At 41.0% G+C, this 15,535-nt stretch overlaps 1 protein-coding gene and 1 long non-coding RNA gene across 2 annotated transcripts; one reads left to right on the top strand and one right to left on the bottom strand.

Annotated features, from left to right (window-relative positions):
- The first annotated feature begins 2,542 nt into the window (after positions 1–2,542).
- Positions 2,543–12,604, top strand: LOC135594755 (disease resistance protein RGA2-like). The gene is made up of 3 exons (XM_065085264.1): positions 2,543–3,533; positions 4,263–4,601; positions 11,181–12,604. Exons 1-3 carry the CDS (start codon positions 2,543–2,545, stop codon positions 12,602–12,604), a joined length of 2,754 nt encoding a protein of 917 aa, XP_064941336.1.
- A 720-nt stretch (positions 12,605–13,324) lies between these two features.
- LOC104000420 (uncharacterized) lies at positions 13,325–13,936 on the bottom strand. Its single transcript, XR_010480234.1, has 2 exons — positions 13,806–13,936; positions 13,325–13,729 (listed from the first exon to the last, which is right to left on the bottom strand). It is a non-coding gene; the product is annotated as an uncharacterized LOC104000420 (long non-coding RNA).
- Between the last annotated feature and the right edge of the window lie 1,599 nt (positions 13,937–15,535).

Below are 15,535 nucleotides of genomic sequence, written 5' to 3' on the forward strand. Positions count from 1 at the left end.
GGACCATTTCCTACACCTTTATGAAATGGTCAACAATACTTCATATCATTCATAGACGATTATTCTAGATATGGATACTTGCGTATCTAATACATGAAAAATCTCAGTCTTTAGGATGTGTTCAAAGCATTTAAAGCTGAAGTTGAAAATCAACTCGGTAAAAGGATAAAAAGCGTATGACCGGGAATATTACGACAGAAATGATGACTCAGGTGAATAACGTTCAGGATCATTTGCTTTATACATAGAGGAGTATGAAATTGTCCCTCAATATACAATGCCCGTGAGTCACATACCATGAATAGTATAGTTGAAAGACGAAATCGTAAGCTTAAGGACATGGTAAGAATATGATTTGTGAGGAGAGGCCACTGCTTAACTTTTATTGTATCCAGGTGATTTGCACTTACAGTTTATTATATTATTTTAATTATCCGAGTGGAGTATTTATTTGAACTGTGGAGATCCTACTTTATAGTACCCAAAAACCATCTATGTTGACTATGATCTGACCAAGCCTATTCTATGGCGGCACAAGTGTCAGCACTTGCAAGTTTTGTGTATTCACCAATGAACTCTGAAAGGTCAAGATGTATCTTCTTTTATTACTCACAAGACACCTTTAAGTTGTTTCATTCTTGTCTCGAGCACACGTGAGAGCTTCTCCTGATTAATATATATAGCTAACAAAGTCTGCTTTCTTTCTGATCGTTACTACATTTGTAACAGATTAAAATATTGGTTCTATAGTTTGGTTATTTCAAGTGCCTTCTGGTTTTTCACATTCTTTTCTCTCATTAAAAGCAAATTTAATGGACTGTCTCCAATGCTTGTTTAAGATAGTCGTAAGAATATATATCTGTTTAGTACAGCACTATGATAGATCACAATTTAATCTTCCCTGATTGTTTTAGTCTATATCGATGAGGAAGATAATCCATGGCAAAATATTTTTCCTGATGTAGAATACAAAGTTGTCAAAGTAGCCTTGGACTATTCTGGAAGACTGCAGTAAGGGATGAAAGTAAAGAATCAATTGTAGTTCTTTAGTGTCATAATAGATCATTTAATACAGCTGGGCATAACTTTTCTCTAAAAAAAAAGTACAATATACACAAACAAATGCCATGTTTGATCATTTGGAACTCACCATCTTTCCTCTGCCACAGGATTGTGAGCGGAGAGCAATTGGCAAATTGTTCCATCATAAGTTGGTAGATCATCCTTCACTGGTACTTTGAGAAGATAATATTAGATTCTTCAGTCTCATACTAAGCTTGGAAGGTAGGAACAGACAGCTTGACCGGAGACTCCTCGAATCAATGCTCAGCTACAGAGGGAGGAAGAACCAGATATGGCTTTAATTCCTAGAAGAACAGAGGCTCTTCATGCGGATTTTGTTGCTGAGCAAGGATCTTTTCTTTTCATAATTCAACCTTTCTTGCTGTTTGTTGTATTCTCATATTTTTTTTCATTCTTGGTTCGCTTTTTGTATTGGCGTTAGTCACCATAAACAAAGCAGAAGCATCAGTGTAATTACATAGATTGAGATGAAACTGGGAATCAACCAAAATATTTTCTTTACCTTTAGGTCAGAACCGTGGTGAGACCATGGTGGACATGACAGGCAATGTAGGTTCGACCTGGCATTTGTGCCTCAGTAGGTTCACCTTAACATGATTGTGCAGCATATTTTTCATCTCTCATAAATTTTTAGTAGATACACATCAATAAAAGTAACAACATTCAGCAGGCATTCCCATAAGTTTCGACGAGGTGTTAATAAAAAACCATAAATCTTGTTATAGATGTTGAAAAGAAATTTTATATCATTCTTTTGCTACATGGTTGTAGGCATGTATGATGTAAATCTCACTATTCATCTTTCTTTATTTCTCCACAAACATTATATGTATTTCTTCAAACTAAATACAATGAGTTCAAATTTAGTTTAAACTCGATAGATATTATATGTATTTCTACCGGATGGATCATTCATCATACAGTATGGAGGTCGGATTGAATCAACTAACAAAGAGTTCAACAACAATCAACTTTTATCTTTTGCGATAAATTAATTGAAGTGATCTTGCATCCGACAACCTCTTCTTTATAGCTTTTCCTTTACAGCTTGCACGAGATAGAGAATGCTGTTCGCATGAAAGCCGCGGAAAGAAGACCATGGAGAACAATAAAGCGACTAACTAACTGGGAGCTTGCTTGGGACGATGGAGATTCTTGATTTGTCTCTTGTGCTTATGGTAAGGTAGATTACAAGAGTGTGTTGGTGGTATTAGTGGCACAACCTTTATTCTTGCGTGCAACTTTCTCGAGAAGAAACCGAATAAAGTGCTTGATTAAAGGTGTGCTTTACAATGGCGGGGTACGTCCTCGTGGTCGTGTTCGTTCGATGGTTAAGGCAGATAGATGCCAAGAGTAATACAGAGCTCCACTAAAAGGTGAGGCGAGCGAACTCCGAGACTCCCACCCGACATACTACACACAAAGAAGAAGAAAAGGAGGAGTGAGATCTGAACCAAACATGGCGGTGTCGTCCGATTTGAAGTTCGTACTATTGGAAATACTACCGACGCCTGAACTGATGGCGCAAGGACGGGAGCTCCGTATCCAAAATCACCTGGAGATGGTTCACGATTGCATCTGGGCCCTCAATGCGGTGATCTTAGATGCCCAGATGCGAGCGTTGAAGGAGCCGGAAATGGAGGAGTGGGTGAACGACGTCGGGATAGCCGTCGCGGACGTTGAAGACCTGCTCCGCAGCATCCTGGGCCGGCAACCGAGGGGAGCGGCGGCATCCGAGCTCTTGCCGTGCACCTTCCCCAACGTCGATGGAGTAGCATCTCGCCATGCTATTCTACTAGAGCTGGAGGAGAAGGCACGCAGGTTGAATTACCTCGTGAGGAGAGGGTCTTCGCTGTGCCTTCGAAAGGAGATGATGGATTCTACATATGCACGACGAGAAGAAGAAGAAGAAGAAAAAAAAGAGTACTTCACCATCTTGAGAGAAGAGGTGGTGGGAAGAGACCGAGAAGTAGAAAAAATCATACATGAAATCCATCGGAAGCAGCAACAACGATCCAACAATGTGCATGATCATGATGGGCTTTGGTTCATCGTCCTATTCGGCGGGACTATGGCGGGGAAGACGTCCATCGCTCGCATGGTTTACCACCACCCATGGGTATGCCAGCACTTTAGTCATCGAGTCTGGATTGACGGGTCCAAATTATCTGCTTTCAACACCATATGGGTCATCAAAGAATTTATGAGATTGATAGCCGGGGAGCCATGCGAGGACGTCTGGTTGTCTTATGATCGATTCGGTGAAAGTCACAGATACTTCCTCATCCTAGATGACTTCCTTATTGGGTCGGATGACAAGGACAAGTTGGATCACTTAGAGCACTTTCTACTTCTCGTGGGTGAACCGGGCAGCATTGTGATGCTCACCGGTGATTACGACGTCAATATATTTTCAGAAAGGTGGCATAGTTGCTTAAGACACAATGTTGGTACTATATCGAAGGACAATTGGGTAAAACTATTCATGAGACACGCACTGAGCCATCCTGATCAGGCCGAGGTGGAGGAAGAAAGGATGCTAGTTTCGTTCGCCCATAGAATTTATAAATATTATTTCGGATCGTTTCCCGTATATGCCAAAGTGTTGGGCTCGATATTCAAATACACTGAGATGAGTCGATGGCAAGAAGAAATAGATGCTCTGTGTATGACGGAGCAAAGAGAACACAATCAGCATTTCAATTTGATGTTGCTACATTATCTTTCTCCGATATTTGCACGATCATGCTTGTATCAGTTGTTGATTCCACAGGATTACATCTCCGGCTATGCTGACTTGTTGCACGTACTCGTTGCCGAAGGCATTCCACGCAAAGCGAAGAAAGAGATTTTTATGCGTCCTCTCTTATACTCATTATTCAAAATAGTTCATAGACCATTAGTAATATCAATAAATAGTGTCTTGGAGCGATGCTACTTCCGGATGAGGGTTGGTCGTGATTCCACAATCCCACGACAATGCCTCCATCTACACTTGCTCGTGGATTCCTGTACATCCGCATTTCCCACGACCTTGTCAGCAAAAGTAAACAACAAGCTGAGAACCCTATCTTTGCATAGGGAGGAGGAGATGGTTCTGAAACAACAGCTATGCCAGATCACTGATATCCCGACAGCCATGTTTGCAAACCTTATACATCTACGCATCTTACATTTAGGTGCTACAAGGATCCAACAACTTCCTCACACAGTTGGCAAGTTATTGAACTTGAGATACCTCAACATTTCTCAGAGCGAGATCCAAGTACTTCCTGCATCCTTGTGCAACCTTCGAAATTTGCGGGTTCTAAATCTAGCTTGGTGTGAGAAGCTCCGAAAACTACCAGAACAGATCCACAATCTTAGAAGTCTACAGATCTTGAAGCTAGCTTTTTGTGCAAGGCTTCAGAGCCTACCTAAATCCATCATAGGCCTTGTGAATCTGCAAGAGTTAGATCTTGGAGATTGTCATGGTCTCGTCGAGTTACCTAAGGATTTTGGTAACCTAAGAAAGTTGACGAAAGTGAATATGATCAGGTGTGGCTCTTTGACACGAATGCCCAGTGGATTAGAGCATATGCATAACCTCCAAACACTATCTGGATATTCGATCAGTACAATCAGTAGTATTGGCGATGTCATCTCAGAGTTGCAACCTCTAAAAGTCCTCGAAGAATTTGATCTGTGGAACCTTCAAGTCGTCTCAAAGCCAGAGGATGCTTCGACTCCTCCGATGCTACTACAGGACATACTACCCAAGCTTAAATGTTTGGCACTACATTGGAAATGGTATAATATTGATGATGCCGAGATAGCTTCTGATGTTATATCATTGCAGGTACTTGAGGGCCTCCAGCCTAATATATATTTGAGCAAACTAGAGATCACTTCGTATGCTGGTAAGGAATTCCCGAGATGGATTAAAGATATGATTCTCTATCTTTATAATTTGAAGGAAATTAGATTGGTCAACCTCCGGAGATGCAAAAGGCTACCACCACTTGGGCAACTACTTTATATTAGGATTATTGAGATAAGCAGCATGGATTCAATTACTGTTGTGGATGAAACATTCTATACTAGAGATACTTCGACATTTATAAGTTTAGATAAACTTATTTTCTCTGAAATGCCTCGGCTGGAAAAATGGGCAGCAGATACACAAAACAAATATGATGTAGGGCGCATTACAGAATTGACACTGATCCAGTGCCCAAAATTGAGGACATGGGAGTCGAACCCGAAGGTGACAAAGTTGAACGTTTGGTTGAACAATGGGATGTTATGGCATTGTCAATCCGTGGGTTGGCAGAGACTCATCAGTGGTATTCTCGAGTTGACGATTGTTGGATGCCAAGAGCTGAGGCATTTGCCACAAGTTGTACAGTCGAATGGAAGGGTCAGACAGTTGACCATTATTAGCTGCAATAAATTGATCTCTTTACCAGATTGGCTGGTAGAAATCGGATCTCTAAAATCTTTGTTTATATCTGGTTGCACTGAGCTGTCATACATACCACTGCAACTCAAAACACGGCCACATCTTCGACTACAACATAGTGGTTGTCCCAAGCTACGGTTCTAATGATTTCCACTTGAAGTCACCCCCATCTGAATCTTCAGCATTATTCCCCCTCTTGCTCTAATCTCTGCAGCTACAACCTGGTATCCATACAAATATTTTAGCTCTTTGCTATGCCCTCTTTATACTTCTTTATCTGATCTCTGTTTGTTGCAATACAAATGAAGTACTCCATATGCATGCATGAATGCATGATGTTGTCACGCTAGCTTTACATGGAGAGAGAAACAAATGAACAATCGTTTGATATTCTGCGATAATAAACACTTATGCAATTGATTCTGTATGGGAATGTGTATATGAAATTGTACCTATTTGATCTAATTGATGTAGTTGATTAAACAACATCGTTGATGCCTATTGTTGTTGTTTTTAAATCATCTAATACTATAACTGGTCTATCTATTACTGTCGTGTTGCATCTTTGAACTTATGCATGTGGATAACGTGAAATGGATGAAGGTTTTTGATTCATTCGACGTTTTCTTTATGTGGTTTTATCAAGTATATAAGTATAATGTGTTGGAAATTTTCATGAGTTAAATAAATAGAGTAGTCTAAATAAATAGAATAGCCTCTCCTCGTATGACTAAAAGAATCACGTTAACCTATAACCAAAAAAACTTATGTTTTTAAGTTGAATTAATGTTTGATATGATATATGTTAATTTTAACTAGTTTGATTTAGATTCGTTATTGTAAGATTTTTGATATGGTACGAGAGATAAGGTTAGTCGCAAAAAAATTGAATGAGTAAAAGAAAAATGACCTAAATGATAAAAAAATAAGAAGGATTGAGCCAATTAAGCTATGGTTTGATTGAATCAAGATGAACTATCACGAAATAGATGCAAATGAGTGAACCACTATGTAGCATTCAAAAATATTCAACTTTTGGCAGAGTAATGGGAAAACAACCCAAACTTAATATGAAAAGTTATTTAAAATATTCAAACATTTAAATAAGGGAAGCTGTTGAAAATATTTAATGTATAAATAAAAAATTAAAAATATTGACGTGAGTAAGATGAAAAAAGATAGATAAATAGATAGAATAGTCTAATATGGCTAAAAATTAAAAAGTTAAAGTTATGTTTGATCCAACTTAAATTGTTTGGATTGAATTGATGTCTGACTTAATATATATTAATTATAATTAATTTGACTCAACTCATCGTCATTTATTTTTGACATAATATATATCGAAAACGATACAACGAGAGTCTTTGTCATCTATTGGATGTGCCCTTTCCAGAGTTAAACATGCCTCTACCTATCTTGACGATAGGAATCGATGGATGCAAGCATTAAAAAAATATATGTTTTTGTGAATGTAATAAGTTTCCGTCACATTCTTACAAACTTAGTAAGCATGCAGAAATCAAGTCGTGTTTCGATGATTCGTTAGCGCGTAGTCTTGTTTGGATGCTCTCTAATTTCTTATTTCCTTAGATGAAAGATTTATCGAAGAAATTTTTTTTCTTAAAATACTTGTGGGTTTAAAGTTCAAAATCTTGTGAGTTGAGCTTTAGGCATATCAAATGGTAAAGAACACAAAAGGTATTAAGATTTTATAATTTAATTCATAGATGGTGAGCAGAAGAGCTTAAGGAAGAACGTACCCATCTTCCTTTACCTCCCCATGATCAATGTTAGCGGTTTGATAGAAGATTTTTTGAATAAGTCTAATACTTGAATTCCTGTTTACGGATTGGTGAGAAGTTGGACTCTCTGAATTAAGCTCTCTAATGTTGCCGCTTAAATACATTTGGCAATTTTTGTGATGGTCTGCAAAGCAAGAATAGTGAATGTAAACTTAAGTTGGAATGGCTAGGTTTTGTGAATCGCATGACTTTCACATCCTTATATATGTCTTTTTTATGATGAACTTTAAATTTGAGGCTTATTCAACTGATATTGGTTTTTGAATTCGGATGCAAAAATACTATGGATCATCGGCGTCGGCGTGTTGGGGTGTCATGCAAAAAATACTATTACAGAATGACTATTATATTCTGTAATAGTCACGAAGCATGGTTCTCCGGTGACTATTTTAGCTGCGCATCAAGCTTTGTGAAAAGTTTCTAAGCATCCCATTGTTAACGAGCTTTTGGTACTTTCATCCAGTGTATCGAATAATGTAGGATTGATGCAACAGCTATTAAAACAGAAACTTGCAATTCCCCCATGGTAGGATCCTGCAACAGAAGCACTCTTCGGCTATGTTTATGTATAAGAATAAAACTTGTGTGAGAAGTATTGGATTTGACTTGTGTGAGAAGGACGAAGAGTACATGGCTAGTTGCATAATTGTGGTGTCGTCTTGTATTTTTGGAAATTCTGATTTTTTGTGGAGGTCAACAAGCAGCAAAGGTACAAACTTCTTTCATCGTAACGGATCATAGCATTAATGGTTATATTCATGAGCAGATTAACAAGTCTCAGGTCATCTGATATCATCATACTCTAGCTTGTTTGTTCATGAGGTTTAGCATTCTAAATCTGCACTTAGGCCATCTTAACTAACCTTAGAATATCTGTTTCAGTATATTTCTTTTCATTACTCTACAAGTGTATTTATATTCTTGTTAAGACCATCCCTATATATTCTTTTCAGATGATCCTTACAATTGTTTCGGCGTATTTTTATTAGTTAACATGCTACAAGGCCACAAGCATGTTTCTCTTATCAAGACTACCTAAGTTATCTGCTTTAGCTGCATTTTGTATAGACATAACTCCATATCTCAAGTTTCAGCTGCATTTTTTCTCTTTCTTGGTTCGCTTTTGTATTCGCGTTAGTCACCGTAAACAAAGCAGAAGCACTAGTGTATAAATAGTGATGGTGAATTGGTTGGTATTCCTGTGGTCGAAATTTTGATATATAGTGAGTAATTACATAGATTGAGATGAAATTGGGAATCGACCAAAATATTTTCTTTACCTTTAGGTCAGAATCGTGGTTCGACCTGGCATTTGTGCAGCATATTTCTCATTTCTCGTGATGCTAATTTCAACGCATACGAATATTATCTAATTTAATATTTTTTAATAAAATATCATAAATCTTGCTTTAGATGTCGTTGAAGGAAAATTTTGTACCCTTCTTTTGCTACATAGTTGTATATATGTATGATGTAAATCTCACTATTCATCTTTCTTTATTTCTCCATAAATACTATATGTATTTCTGCAAACTTAATGAGTTTAAATTTGGTTTAAACTAGATATTATATGTATTTCTACCGGATGGATCCTTCATCATACAGTATGGAGGTCGGATTGAATCAACTAAAATACAAAGAGTTCAACTACAATCAACTTTTATCTTTTGCGATAAATTAATTGATGTGATCTTGCATCCGACAACCTCTTCTTTGTAGCTTTTCCTTTACAGCTTGCACGAGATAGAGAATGCTGTTTGCATGAAAGCCGCGGAAAGAAGACCATGGAGAACAATAATGCGACTAACTAGCTGGGAGCTTGCTTGGGACGATGGAGATTCTTGATTTGTTTCTTGTGCTTATGGTAAGGTAGATTACAAGAGTGTGTTGGTGGTATTGGTCCACAGCCTTTGGAATCCTCCCAATTTGGAGATGGTGATGCCCTGTATTCTTGCGTGCAACTTTCTCGAGAAGAAACCGAATAAACTGCTTGATTAAAGGTGTGCGTTACAATGGCGGGGTACGTCCTCGTGGTCGTGTTCGTTCGATGGTTAAGGCAGATACATGCCAAGAGTAATATAGAGCTCCACTAAAAGGTGAGGCGAGCGAACTCCGAGACTCCCATCCGACATACTACACACAAAGAAGAAGAAAAGGAGGAGTGAGATCTGAACCATACATGGCGGTGTCGTCCGATTTGAAGTTCGTACTCTTCGAAATACTACCGACGCCTGCCCTGATGGCGCAAGGACGGGAGCTCCGTATCCAAAATCACCTGGAGATGGTTCACGATTGCATCTGTGCCCTCTATGCGGTGATCATAGATGCCCAGATGCGAGCGTTGAAGGAGCCGGAGGTGGAGGAGTGGGTGAACGACGTCGGGATAGCCGTCGCGGACGTGGAAGACCTGCTCCGCAGCATCCTGGGCTGGCAACCGAAGGGAGCGGCGGCATCCAACCTCCTGCCGTGCTCCTTCCCCGAAGTAGCATCTCGCCATGCTATTCTACTAGAGCTGGAGGATAAGGCACGCAGGTTGATTTACCTCGTGAGGAGGGGGTCTTCGCTATGCCTTCGAAAGGAGATGATGGATTCTACATATCCACGACGAGAAGAAGAAGAAGGCGAAAAAGAGTACTTCACCATCTTGAGAGAAGAGGTGGTGGGAAGAGACCAAAAAGTAGAAAAAATCATAGATAAAATCGGTCGGAAGCAACAACAACGATCCCACAATGTGCATGATGATGATGATGATGATGGGCTTTGCTCCTTCATTTTATTCGGCCCATTTATGGCGGGGAAGACTTCCATCGGTCGCATGGTGTACCACCATCCATGGGTCTGCGAGCACTTTGATCGTCGAGTCTGGATTGACGGGTCCAAATTTTCTTCGTTCGATGTCATGTGGGTCATTAAAGAATTTGCAGGATGGATAGCTGGGGCGCCATGCGAGGACATCTGGTTGTCTTATGATCGATTCGGTAGAAGCGACAGATACTTCCTCATCATAGATGACTTCGTTATTGGGTTGGATGACCAGGACAAGTTGAATCAATTGGAGCACTTTCTCCTTCTCGTGGGTGAACCGGGCAGCATAGTGATGTTCATCGTTGATGACGATCTTGATGGATCTTCTTATTTATGTTCACGGCACAGTTTCTTAAGATACAAAATTGATACTATATCGAAAGACAATTGGGTAAAACTATTGATGAGACATGCACTGAGCCATCCTGATCAGGCCAGGGTGGAGGAAGAAAGGATGCTAGATTCATTCGTCCATAGAATTCATGATCAAATCAATTTGTATCCTGTGTATGCCAAGATGTTTGGCTCGATATTTAGATACACCGAGACGAGTCGATGGCAAGAAGAAATAGATGATCTGTGTAGGACGGAGCAAATAGAACACAATCAGCATGTCAATTTGATGTTCCTCCATTATCTTTCTCCAATAATTGCACGATCGTGCCTGTATCAGTTGTTGATTCCACAGGATTACATCTCCGGCTATGCTGACTTGTTGCACGTGCTCGTTGCCGAAGGCATTCCATACAAAGAGCCGATAAAGATGACAATATTGACTGAATTGATAAACAATGCCTTGGTGCGATTCTACTTCCGAATGAGGGTTGGTCGAGATTCCACAATCCCACGACAATGCCTTCATCTACACTTACTCGTGGATTCCCATGTATCCGTATTTCCCACGACCTTATCTGCAAAAGTAAACAACAAGTTGAGAACCCTATCTTTGCAAAGGGAGGAGGAGATGGTTCTTAAACAACAGCCATGTCAGATCACAGATATCTCGGCAACCATGTTTGCAAATCTCATCCATCTACGCATCTTGCATTTAGGTGATACAAGGATCCAACAACTTCCTCACACGGTTGGCAAGTTACTAAACTTGAAATACCTCAACCTTTCTAAGAGTGAAATCCAGGTACTTCCTGTATCCCTATGTAACCTTGGAAATTTACGAGTTCTAAATTTAGCATGGTGTGAGAAGCTTTGGAGACTACCTAGACGAATCCACAATCTTAGGAGTCTACAAATCATGAAGCTAGCTTTTTGTGCAAGGCTTCATAGGCTACCCAAATCCATCACTAGTCTTGTAAATCTACAAGAGTTGGACCTTGAAGGTTGTCATGGCCTCGTGGAGTTACCTGAGGATTTTGTTCATCTGAGAAAATTGACAAACCTGAATATGATCAAGTGTGGCTCTTTGACACAAATGCCCAGTGGATTAGAGCAAATGCATAACCTCCAAATGTTATTTGGATATCCGATTAGTACAATCGGTAGTATTAAAGATGTCATCTCAGAGTTGCAATCTCTAATAGGTCTCGAAAAACTTGATTTGTGGAATCTCCAAATCGTCTCAAAACTAAAGGATGCTTCCACTCCTCTAATGCTGTTGCAAGAAGTACTACCAAAGCTCAAACATTTGGCACTGCATTGGAAATGGGATAATATGAATGATGTCGAGAAAGCTTCTGATGTCACATCGTTGCAGGTACTTGAGGGCCTCCAACCTAATATATATTTGTCAAAACTAGAAATCGTTTCATATGCTGGTAAGGACTTCCCCGTATGGATGAATGATGTGAATTTCTATCTCTATAATTTGACGGAGATCAGATTGGTCAATCTCCGGAGATGTGCAAGGCTGCCACTACTCGGGGAGCTAGTTAATCTCAAGATTGTTGAGATAAGCGGCATGGATTTAATCACTGTTGTAACATTTCATACTCGTTATACTGGGAGAATAAGAAGGTTAGATAAACTAATTTTCTCTGAAATGCCTCAGCTAGAAAAATGTGCAGAACCAACAGAAAAAGGGGCAGAACCAGGAGAAGGAAATGTTGGATGGTACATTGAAGAATTGACACTGATGCAATGCCCAAAATTGAAGACATGGGAGTTGTACCCGAGGGTGAGAAAGTTGAACATTTGGTTGAACAACGAGATGCTATGGCGTTGTCAATCCGCGGGTTGGCAGAGACTCATCAGCCGTATTGACGAGTTGACGATTGTTGGATGCCAAGATCTGATGTGTTTGCCACCAGTTTTACGGTCGAATCGACGGGTCAGCAAGTTGACCATTATTAGATGCAATAAATTGATCTCTTTACCAGATTGGCTGGTGGAAATCGGATCTCTAAAATCTTTGTTTATATCTGGTTGCACTGAGCTGTCATACATACCACCGCAACTCAAAACTCGGTCAGAACTTCTACTACAACATAGTGGTTGTCCCAAGCTACGGTTCTAATGGTTTCCACTTGAAGTCAACCCCATCTGAATCTTCAGCATTATTCCCCCTCTTGCTCTAATCTCTGCAGCTACAACCTGGTATCCATACAAATATTTTAGCTCTTTGCTATGCCCTCTTTATACTTGTTTATCTGATCTCTGTTTGTTGCAATATAAATGAAGTACTCCATATGCATGCATGCATGCAAGATGTTGTCCCATCGATGGTGTCACGCTATACATCGAGAGAGAAACAAACGAGCAATTGTTTGACATTCTGGGATAATAAACTCCTATGCAATTGATTCTGTATGGGAATGTGTATGTGAAATTGTACCTATTTGATGTAATTGATATAGTTGATTAAACAACATCATCGATGTCTATTGTTGTTGTTTATAAATCATCTATTGTTATAATTGGTCTATCTATTGCTGTGGTTGTTGACTACAAGCTAAGAACATGTGTCTAAGTGGTTGAAATCCTTTGGGCGGTTGGATCCGAATAGACCTTAACGTAGAAAACCACCTTCTAGAAAATAACGTGGTCTACCTTACCGATCTTGGTTTCGAGTGTTCCTTTGTGGTCTCAAAGTCAAGTCCTTTTAGGATATTATGTTGTGGTTGGATAAGTACGCGGCGCATGTCAACTTACTGGAGCTTAACGAGCCTTCATCGCCTCAGCTGTGCTTTGCTCGTTTATTCTTTTCAACTTCTCTTCCTTCGGAGCTGAACTAAAATGGAAAGAATAAACTATATATGGAGACCAAGTAGAAGCCGCATGGCGTACATGAATGTCCGTTCGAAGTAGTGGCCGCTCGGGTCTTCTATAGATGAAGCAACTCGAGCCGGACCTCACAGTGAATGTAGTGTACGAAAATAGAAGCAAATACTACCTACAGTCGTTAGATCTGATATGGCTTAAGGTGCATTCTACATGTATGGCGATGCCGTTCTCTGCCGAGCTGAGAAGATGAAGCAGAAGGTGGTCAGGAACGGAAGAGGCTCCGCAGGATCTCGGCCTGTGCGCCGTTCACGTCCATGGTTGCCACCAGCTCCGACAGGCGGTCGCTGAGTTCGTCGACGTCCCGGTGAAGGCTCTTAATGTACTCGCACGTCTCCTTCAGTAGCGATGCAGCTGAAGCCTGCACATCATCGAGGTCTCAGCTCACATAACACGCAGTACAAGTCGGGTGTTTGAGATACAGGAGACACACTTACTCCTTTCCTGCTACGATGGTGTGTCTCGGGAAGACCGGATTGGAGCCTAGCGATGAGCTCTCTGAGCTCCTCATCTGAGGCACTGGGCCTTCTGCTGGCCATCTACTAAAACCAGCGGATGAGGATCAAAGCCAGAAGTGTGGAAGGAGAGGGGAAAGCTTGGTGAACTTATAGGATCAAGAGATCGATCGACAGTGAGGCCATGTGGAGGCGCACATGTCCTCCTACGTGGTAGTGGAGTGCCACGTGTGAGAGCAAGCGAGGCGAGGGATGCGGACACCTGGGAAACAGCCACGTGATGGGGGCATGGGAGGCACCCCATGACTCGTCCGCCACCACCGGCCGCCGGTCCATTAATGCAATAATGGAATGCGTGTTTCGAGGAGGCGGACGAGGAACCTTTCCATCTGTCTTAGTCCTTCCTTCTCATGACAATGGAGAGTGAAGAAGGGACGACTGTGGTCCTGAGAAGAGATCAGGCAATTGCCAAGGGAGAAGAAGCGTTTGCCAATTGATTGATTGCACAGCAGCAGCAGTTGCATGTGACGAAGAGAGACGTGTGTGTGTGTGCGCTTTGACTCCCGTGTTGCCAACTACGTCCACACAATGCACGTCCTTGTCAAATCCACACAATCACTAGCTGTTGTGTTGCATCTTTGAACTCATGCATGTGGATAACATGAAATGGATGAATGTTTGATTCATTCAACGTTTTCTTTAGGTGTTTATACCACGTATATAGTATAATGTGTTGGAAATTTTCATGAGTCAAATAAATAGAATAGTCTAAATAAATAGAATAGCCTTATATGACTAAGAAGAATAATGTTAACTTATAATTTAAAATGAATTGATGTTTGATATGATATATGTTAATCTTGCCACCGTAGATAGTGGCAAGAGTGTGAAAGACTAAACGTACCACAACGAGATATAGGTCTGAATTCGAGTGGGAGAAATGTCATGCCTTCAAAGCAATCCAACATGCTTGGGCCGGAGGCATTTTTCCACCTTGCTTCGGGCATAGGCCTTCCTCGCCGTCGAGCTGCTGCCGTCGACTACTGGTCCTCCAATAATGACGTCAATCTGCCTCTTGACAGGTCCCCTGGGGCACGGAGTTGCTTCTCGGGGTTCCTTGAGGTAGCACCCGAGATGACCTCTTCTGATTAGCTCCTCGATTTGATTTTGGAGGTCATGACAGTCTTCCATGTCATGGTCGTAGTCTCGATGGAACCTGTAATATTTAGACCGGTCCTTGTGAGTGGCCTTCAGGGGATTGGGTTAACGCAAGAGGCCCTTCTCCCTGATTTGGAGGAAGGTCTCTGTACGAGATGTATTTAGAGGTAGAGGTGGGGGCCTCGAGAGTAGTTGCTCGTGTCGGTCTGGCCTCAGCAAGGTTGCACTGGGGCTACTGAGGTCGTTCCTCAGGATTCCTCTATCCTTAGCCTCTTCCCGTCCATGCGCTTTCCCGCCACTAGGACTTCGGCAGCGATGTACTGGTTGGCGCATTGTAGCATCTCGGGGATGGTCACTGGTGGTTTTTCAACCAGTGATTAGAAGAACCTTGAAGGTATCAAGCCCATCAGAAACGCTTGCATGATTAAAGAAGGATGAGCATCCGGGAATCCTCGGATTTCAATGGCAAAGCGTGCCACGAACTGAGAGAGTGACTCATTTTCGCATTGGGATAACGCTAGTAAGGTGGCCACCTGGGACGTATGCTGGTCAGG

Source organism: Musa acuminata, chromosome BXJ1-10 (assembly GCF_036884655.1).
Source record: "Musa acuminata AAA Group cultivar baxijiao chromosome BXJ1-10, Cavendish_Baxijiao_AAA, whole genome shotgun sequence".
Classification (NCBI taxonomy): Eukaryota; Viridiplantae; Streptophyta; class Magnoliopsida; order Zingiberales; family Musaceae; genus Musa; species Musa acuminata.

Excerpts from the sequence above, each read along its gene's own strand:
- LOC135594755 (XM_065085264.1), top strand. The coding sequence starts at position 2,543 with ATGGCGGTGTCGTCCGATTTGAAGTTCGTACTATTGGAAATACTACCG. Across the intron at positions 3,534-4,262 it reads TTGCTTAAGACACAATGTTG|GTGCTACAAGGATCCAACAA; the intron begins GTACTATATCGA and ends TCTTACATTTAG. Across the intron at positions 4,602-11,180 it reads TGGTAACCTAAGAAAGTTGA|ATTTAGGTGATACAAGGATC; the intron begins CGAAAGTGAATA and ends TACGCATCTTGC.